Source organism: Nanorana parkeri, unplaced genomic scaffold (assembly GCF_000935625.1).
Source record: "Nanorana parkeri isolate BGI_ZX_2015 unplaced genomic scaffold, ASM93562v1 scaffold1867, whole genome shotgun sequence".
Taxonomy (NCBI): Eukaryota; Metazoa; Chordata; class Amphibia; order Anura; family Dicroglossidae; genus Nanorana; species Nanorana parkeri.
Genome location: NW_017308135.1, coordinates 54,133 through 63,318, shown reverse-complemented (window position 1 = coordinate 63,318; position 9,186 = coordinate 54,133). Strand labels below are relative to the sequence as shown.

The 9,186-nt window shown below is 42.9% G+C and overlaps 1 protein-coding gene across 2 annotated transcripts in view; it reads left to right on the top strand.

Annotated features, from left to right (window-relative positions):
• Positions 1 to 8,527: 8,527 nt before the first annotated feature.
• ARSB (arylsulfatase B) overlaps positions 8,528 to 9,186 on the top strand; it is a 24,055-nt gene continuing 23,396 nt past the window's right edge. For both annotated transcript variants that reach the window (XM_018571922.1, XM_018571923.1), the window contains exon 1: positions 8,528 to 8,879. In XM_018571922.1, the coding sequence (XP_018427424.1) occupies positions 8,625 to 8,879 (255 nt within the window). In that variant the 5' untranslated portion in view covers positions 8,528 to 8,624. The remainder of the gene's footprint in view (positions 8,880 to 9,186) is intronic.

Sequence of the window (9,186 nt, the reverse complement as noted above, 5' to 3'; positions counted from 1 at the left end):
TGTGACTGTGTGGACACCTAGCTGTGTACTTCCCTCACTTCTCCCCATGCTTCTCAAGATGGCAATAACAATTCAGCTCTGGATAGAGGAGAGATGACTGGTGATTTGTGTTACTATACAGTGACTTTAGCGGGTCATACACTTGATTCCCCCATCCACGCTAAACAGCGATAATGGGGGAATCTTCCCTGCTGGCCATTGCTTGGCTGTAGTCACTGTTCAGCTCAGCTCCTTTGTCAAAAGTCAATAGAAAAATCAACTTTTGTCAAACAGTCAAATGGAGTGGTGCTGGCAGGGCCACACACTGCTTTAAATTTGGCCTAGTCAGCAAAACTCAGTGTAGTGTCCGCTTAAAGCACAGCTTTTTAATGGTACCCAAGACAAAAACGAGCCTTTAGCCCCTGCAGCGTGGGGGTGGGGGGGGGGGTGTGGGGGGCACTACAAGGGTGGTTGTAAAATTTCCCCAGAATTCATATTTAATCCATCATCTCAATTAATCCAATCATCACCCTGCCCAATCTGTAACCAAGCAGCTTCCAGTCACACTTGGTCCTTCTAACATATGCAAACTACACAAATCCTATCATGTATTTTCTTCTTTTCTGACTATAAAACCAGGACAGCCTGTGTATGTTTGCAACTGCTATCAAGAATTTATTTTAAGCGTATCTAAGCCCAACAACAAAAATGTCATACATTGCAGCTTACCAGCCCTTCGATGTGGCTGTATTAGTTTCCTTTACCATTTTTCCTTTCACCTGGTAATTCTGCAATTAACACACTACCTGTCTTGGGGTGACAATGCTAAGTCACTCCAATATATCTGTGGAGGGAGCCAAGGAGGACTACAAACATGTCTTCCTTTTTTATCACTATTACATGGGGAATTAGAAGTTTACATAGGTTAACTAGGAAGGAGAATAATATTGTTTGTGCTTTCAGTTCAGCTCACAGGAAGTGACAAGGACACTGCATTTCTGGCAAGATCAACAAGTATTTTCTGTACTTGCTGAAAATGTCCTTATTGTGAAAAAAATAAAATGATTGCAGCCCCCACATCAAAGGTCTGGAAGCTGCAATATATTGTATTTTTGTTCTTGAAACAGTTGATGTTGAGATGTCCTTTAACCGCCTCCCGGCCAGGAGCTCCCTGGATCTGAGCAAGCGTTTTTAAACGTCCGTTCAGCCACACGTGCACGAGTGGGAAAGTGCCAGAATTTAAAATCAGACAGTGATGCCTGTTTACATACAAGCGAGTCACCCGCTACAGAGCCGCTCCCGGGCTCCGCTGTGCCCGAGGCGAGCCCGGGACAGCATAGTGGCTCTCTGACAGGGAATCAGAGGGAGATCAGTACACGACCTCCCTCTGGTCCCCTCTCCGGTGTCAGAAAGCGGAAGTGATGTATATTAGATCACTTTCTGCATTCAGTGTCACTCTCCAGCTTCAGAAGCTGATGAAGCAGATCTCTGCTTCATCAGCTTGTTTAGGGGTCCCGAGGAGACGATAGGGGTCTTGGAGACCCCTGATGTCCCCATCAAGAGGACCTATCACATCCTCTTTGCTATCACATAGAGGGGTTTTCTTAGCCCCCTATGTGATAACAATAAAGTTAAGTGAAAAAAAATAGGAAAAAAAATTGAAAGTTGCAAAAAAAAATTGAAAGTCACACATGAAAAAGAATTAAAAAAACACAAACATATTTTAAAGTCCCCCACCCATACATACACGCATGCAAACATACGTCTGGTGCGCAAACATGCGAAAATGACGATTGCGCCCATTACGCCGCACATGTTGCATATCGCCACGAACGTCGCAGTGAGAGCAATAATTCTAGGGCCGTTAATCACTGATAACACTAAATGATGAGTGGTAAAAGCTTTTAAAGCGTCGCCTATGGTCAATTTTGGGTATGGTAGTTTTTTGCGATTTCGCTAGTGCGCGCAATTTTAAATCTTGACATGTTTGGTTTATATTTACCCGACGTGACCCCGTCTTTTATATTTTACCCAAAAATTGGGTAATAATAAATGTTTTATTACATAATGTAAAAAAAAAACGTTCTTTTTCCTTCAAAATTGTCAGTAATTTTTCCTTTATATAGTAAAAAATAAAAACCGCTGTGATGATTAAATACCACCAAAAGAAAGCTCTACGTGTACCCAAAAATTATCTAAAATTAATTTCAGTACAGCGTTGCATGACGGAATAAATGTCAATGTACCGCAGCGCTGAATACTGAAAAGTGGCCTGGCCAGGAAGGGGGTGTAAACACCTGGTCAGCAAGTGGTTAAATTGTAACTGCGGCAATCAAAAAAAGAGTAGAGGGGTTTTTTTTAGAGTTTTTTTTTTAAAGAGTAGAGGGTTAGATCCCATATCACGATTTTATTGCTGTGTGTAACTCTGTTGGGGAGAATTGGTGATACAATGCAGGAAGTGAGGAGAAATATCCAATGGCGACATGGAGAGCACATAAAAAATTTTTCCAGCTACTGTACAAAAAAATTATTTTATTGTTGGTATGTCCCGTTCAGAGAAATATCCCCTCACTTCCTGTTATCACTAATCCAGACACTACACAGATAACAGTAACATAACTGATAGAGGTTCTAATCCTTCATCACCCTATACAAAAATAAAAAAAGTGTTGGCTTGAGTTCCATTTATATTAATTTCTCAGAATCAAGTCCGTTAATTTCATCTCATACCGTATTCCATCCATGTAACCTAGTAGGCATCAGAAATTATTGTTAATGCAAGTATTGCAAAATAAATGTACTTTAATGTGTTGTAAATATTTGTGGTGCTGAATAAAAACGAAAATGAATGTAAGGTATACATAGCCGAGTTGTGTTATATTATTGTGTATATTTTAATACTCGAAACAAGCTTTTCTCAACCAGTGTGTCGTGGCACATTGGCCTCTTCAGGGGTGCCACATCATTTTGTGAAGGGGCTACTGATGCAAAGGGTGACTTTGATGTGAAGGAAGGGGAGTCTTGATTTTAAGAGGGCATTTCAATGTAAAGTGGGAAACCCTTTTTTTATGTGTTTAAAATCTATGACATTTTAGACTGGGGTGCCCCGAGATTTTACATTTTTAAAGGGTGCCATGACTAAGAAAAAGGTTCAGAAACGCTGCTCTAAACATCGGAAACTCCAGACACCAAATAGGATGATGATGAAACAAAGTGACTCTTTCATTGTCCACCAATACCATTAAGTGGTTTCAGTCCTTATGTGTAATGGCTGAGGAAGCCTAAAATCACTTACACCATATTAACAGTGAGCGGTTTATCGCGCGATTTCTGCCGCAAAATCGTGCATATTTCCGCACGATATCGCTCTATGTAGCTTGTCCAATGCATTTCAATGGAGCTGTTCATATCTCACAGCTCAATGTCGCCTGTAGCTCTTCGCTGTAGCTTGTTGCTCGTACATGACCCTTTTTTGCGCGGATGTCGCGCGAATCGGCTCCAATAGACTCTATGGTGTCGCGCAAAATCGCGCATTACCGGCGATATCGCGCTACAGAAGGGTTACTTTTGCACTGCAAAATGGAAGGAAAGAATGATGTCACATCAAGATCGCTGTTCATTGATTACAGCCCAATGTAGCAGCGATGAAGTCCCGCCCAAAAAAGCGCTATGTAGCACGATAAAATGTGCATTGTCGCTCAATATCGCGCAATGTAGTTCAAAGCCGTTCAGCACGAAATCGCGCGGAAAAACGCGCAATACCCATGTCGCTCAGTGTGAATGGGTCCTTAGGGGGTTATTCACAAAGCTGCCCGAGGCAGCCAAGTGAATAAACCAGCTGAAGTGAAGTAAGCCGAACAACGTTCGGCTATTCACTCCGGCTCAGTACAGCTGATTTCAGCCATACATCGGCTGCCTTCGGTCAGAGGGACTTCGACTCAGCCGATCCAACATCTGGATCGGCTGAGCCAAAGCTCTGGCAGTTCACTCGCTGCCGTTCGCCCAATTCTCATTCGGCTCGGCTATTCTGCTCGGTGACTCCGGGTACTAAGCAGAAAAGAAAATAAGTGAGTTGAAAGATGATTTAAGAAATCAATAGGAAAAGTAAAACAAAATTTAAAGAGTTTAAACAAAAGAAAATTAAAAATAATAGAAAAAAACGGCAGCAAAGGTGTTGGCAAAAGAAAAACGATTGGGTCGTGCTAGCAGTGACAGCTAGCTCCGCCCAACTGTTTTCTATTGGCCGGCAGTTCTGCTGCCGTCAAAAAAAAGAAAAAAAAATTTCGCCATAGGAATGCATTGCTAGATTCCTATTGGCTATTTCAATTTGCAATAGCCAATAGCATACTAGCTATTGCACCCGCCCTCTGCTGCTGTCAATCACTAGTGGGGACCTGATGGAGAACTGCAGCAATGGGCAAGCACTATAGCTAGTTTGCTATTGCATATTGAAATAGCCAATAGGAATCTAGCAAGGCATTCCTATGGTGAAAATATATATTTTTTAATTCTGACGCCAGCCAACGGCTCCTTATCAGAATATAAAAATCTGAGGGTTTAATGTCACTTTAAGGCTGACCATTATGGTTAACGAAGCAGCCGAAGGATCTAGCTGTAGCTTTGGCTGATCCTTTAAAGGTTTGAGCCTAAACATTTAAATACCAGTCACATGAATTCTAAAATTAGACACATTGTACACCCACAAATGTGGGAGGCAATACCCCTCAAAAATATAGGGGCATCAAAGTATGAGATAATTAGAAAGTAAAAGTCACAGCAAGATAGATCACAATGTGTCCACATTATCTAACTGAAAACGGAAGAAAGCTTTGGACATAGTACTTAGCAAGCACAGGCCTTTTAGTTACTTCCTCGTTGTTCTCAAATAGAACACACAATTAAAGTTCAATTAATGTTTGCCTACATATTAAAACTGCTCATATTCCATCCTTTAATACAATAACACTCATGCTATTTGATATTCTTTCAGGCTGTTTTCCTGTGCAGCTTGTACTAGTCAAGGTCCTTGTGACCAGTAACACTGAGGAAGCAAATTAATTTATTTATTAGTGTACGCAATACAAATCCAGAAGGACCAGCATTCTCTTTCCTGAATGTCTTTTATCACATTGTCTATACTTTTCCACATTTCTGACCACAAGATCAAATTTACAGGTAATGAACAACATCCGGGAATGAATCCTACTGGGTTTAAAGTAAACCTAGCCGGGCAATTCACACTTAGCATATGAAGGAATATCATAGCCAAACAAATTTGCAGAGCCATTCGTCCTGCCAAACTGCTGTGTACATTCATTTTGTGTGAATGGGGCAAATAATTAACTTTATTAACATATTTTCTTTCCAGGTGGGATGAAATATCAGGAAAATACCGATTTATGGCCACAAGATGGAAACGAGGATCATCAGTATTTTCCTACTGATTGTGTAAATGGGCCTTAAGAAAGGTGCTACAGTGCTATAGCACAGCTGAGCTTACCTGTGCACCCCCTTCTTTTTCACCTTTGTACCCCACCCCTACGTACCTTTGCACTCTAAACCCTAGTTACATAGTATTTGAGGTTGAATAAAGACATTAGTCCATCAAGTCCAACCTATTACAACCTACTTCTCAACTTTGCACCCCCAAACCCTAAGATGAGCTGGGTGAGGAGTTTGCAATGCAAAAATGAGCAAAAGGGGAGCAAAGAAGTGGGTTCAGAAGTAAGGAGAGAGCGGGTGCAGCTGTGAGCAGAGAGGGGCTGGATAAGGATGCAAAGTATAGTGGAGGGAGGGATATTGTAAATACCCCTTAGATTGGTGGTCTGTGTAGAATCCCCCCCTACATTGGTGGTCAGTGTAGAATGGCCCCTTACATTGGTGGTCATTGTAGAATGGCCCCTTACAATGGTGGTCAGTGTAGAGTCCCCTTACATTACATTGGTGGTCAGTGTAGAATCTCCCCTTACATTGGTGGTCAGTGTAGAATCCTACCTTACATTATATTGGTGGTCAGTGTAGAATCCCCCCTTACATTGGTGGTCAGTGTAGAAGTTACCCCTTACATTGGTGGTCGGTGTAGGATCCCCCCTTACATTGGTGGTCAGTGTAGGATCCCCCCTTACATTGGTGGTCAGTGTAGGATCCCCCCTTACATTGGTGGTCAGTGTAGGATCCCCCCTTACATTGGTGGTCAGTGTAGGATCCCCCCTTACATTGGTGGTCAGGGTAGAATCCCCCCTTACATTGGTGATCAGTGTAGAAGTTACCCCTTACATTGGTGGTCGGTGTAGGATCCCCCCTTACATTGGTGGTCAGTGTAGGATCCCCCCTTACATTGTTGGTCTGTGTAAAATCCCCCCTTACATTGGTGGTCAGTGTAGAATCCCCCCTTACATTGGTGGTCAGTGTGGAAGTGACCCCCTTACATTGGTGGTCAGTGTAGAATCCCCCATTACATTGGTGGTCTGTGTAGAATCCCCCCTTACATTGGTGGTCTGTGTAGAATCCCCCCTTACATTGGTGGTCTGTGTAGAATCCCCCCTTACATTGGTGGTCTGTGTAGAATCCCCCCTTACATTGGTGGTCTGTGTAGAATCCCCCCTTACATTGGTGGTCTGTGTAGAATCCTCCCTTACATTGGTGGTCTGTGTAGAATCCCCCATTACATTGGTGGTCTGTGTAGGGGAAGAAGGAAAGGAAAAGAGAGTAGGATGTAAGATAGCCAAACGAATGAGGTTAGGTATATATAACACATTTCAATATCATTGAATAGAATTATATTTTGGAATCCAGAGTTTCCAGGTCGAGTCAAAAAAAGACAATTTACCTTCACGGATTGCCATTATTCTTTTGTATTTCTAATGAGTTTTACAGATTGTTTCAGAGATGTTGGGGGAGTGTATAGTTCTCCAATGATGCATTATAGTTATATGTATGATAACAGTACGGATTGGAGAGGGAAATTCTTCATACCCAGAGACAGTGTGGCTAGATCAGGGTTGAGGGATGTGAGGATACCCGTGACTTCAGAAATTAATTGGAAGACTTTTCGCCAGAAATAATTGACGTTTTTACCTCGTCTCTTTACGTGAATGCCCTTTCCCTAAATAAAGTACATTCTCCATCTAAAATGACACCAAAAAAGGTGTCCCTGGAAATGTTTTTAAATGATGGCAACTATGGGGGGGTGGAATTTCCCCTTCATGTTGTTGGGATGAATGGAGGTATCAAGATTTTCTTCTCAGTCAGCCCACGTCGCTGAAAGAAATCAAACTAAAAGGGACTGCTGTATAAACCTTCCACCCAGTACAAAGCAGGTCGCAAGGCATTACGGCCACTAGATGGTGCCAATGAGCATAGGAAGGTTTATACATTGGCCCCAAAGATTCCTCATAATGGAACTAAGCCAGGGAACCAATATGCCTTTAACCCTCACAGACATTGTCCAAATGCTATAAGAGGTCAGGCTTTTTTCACCCAACACATTAAAATAAATGTAAAAAGCCTGTAGCCCATTAGTAAATGTTCTGGCCGCAGGACTCCTCAAGTCTTCCGCAATCTCTTTCCTTTCTTTCTGGCAAAACACCTTCTGACTGGGTAGAACTGTTAAAATATCTAAATAACCATTTTCTTTTTCTTTAAATCGGAACTACACCCTCCTATCCTTTACAGCCAAGGAATGTGCCATCTTAGCTTCTATTTCAGGGGTGGGCAAACTCCAGTCCTCCAGCTCTGGTACAAATACAAAGCCCATGAGGCATTGCAAGACTGTGACAGCCACAGACATGACAGATGCAAGATGGGATTTGTAGTTTCACCACAGCTGACGTTTGCCCACCCCTGCTCTTTTTGGATTGCAGTTGCCATGGTCCTGCACATGTGATCAGCTATGACACCAGCCATATGACGGCTTGAAAGTTTGGTTGAGAGCTGAAATAAGCACGCTGACAGTTCTCATGCCTTGAAAGTTTACTGTTTTGGGAGATATTCATTTGGTGGGTAAAGTTTTCTTAACTGATAAATGAAAACCTGGAGGAGAAATGTGATAAGTTAATGATTCTCTGTAATAACTTTCTGTTGTCTCTGGTCTAATCACAGGCGTGCAGCAGACGTGCAGGAAGGGGTTAACAGTGACTGAACCTGGGAATTATGAAGAGAATTATGAAGAGTTCCTAAAACGTCAGTGACTGAGGTAGCAGAACATAAACCCTGGAAACCTTAAAGTGTATTTCCACTTTTGCAGTCAAATTTGAGAAAACCCCTCTATATGTTCTACAATTACATGGTGGGGGGGGGGCGATAGAGATGGAGGGGAAGTCAGAAGTTGTGACAGCAAAGACAAATCTAACATAGCTTCTCTCTCCCCCTCCCCTCCCCCTTCTTCCTTCCTGCATTCACCAAGTGCAGAAACAGCTCCAGATTCCTGACCAATAAGGGGTGCATGGTCCTGGAGCAATGTGGGGGTGATAGCAGCTTCTGCTCACACAGCCCTCCCGAACAGGATCAGGTTGTCCCGATCTCCAGCTTCCATTGGAGACATGACAGGAGGAAAGTAGGAGGGGACGGGGCGGTCTCTGAGCTCAGCAAGCCAGTTCCTGAATGATATAGAAGAGCAATACTCTGCAGCTGTCAGTGTCGCCACCATGCTGGGTACCTGGGGGGCTCTGCTGTATGGATGGATCGGGCTGACACTCTGCCAGGTTGTGCTCAGCTCCCCGCCACATATCGTATTCATACTGGCCGATGATCTGGGTTGGAACGATGTCGGCTTCCATGGATCGGAAATCAGAACCCCGAATCTGGACCGGCTGTCCGAACAGGGGGTGAAGCTTGGGGGGTACTATGTGCAGCCCCTGTGCACCCCATCCCGGAGCCAGCTGATGAGTGGCAGATACCAGGTCAGTGCTGCACTTTATTCACCATACACACTACAATCTGACTATACAATCAGCTTTTGATTTACCAAAACTATGTTATTTAAGGACTTATCTAATCTATACAATCAGTTTGTGTACATCCTGGCAGACCCTTGCTCTACATAGTTGTTGGGAGATCTAAAGGAGATTGTAATGTGTGTGATGAGCTTTAAACTGACTATACAATCACATTGGACAATCTCCTTTTAGGTCTACCATCAACTATGTATTGAATACAAATTGAAAGGCTTAGGTGTGTTCTTATATCACATTTATACAGTTTTTCTGC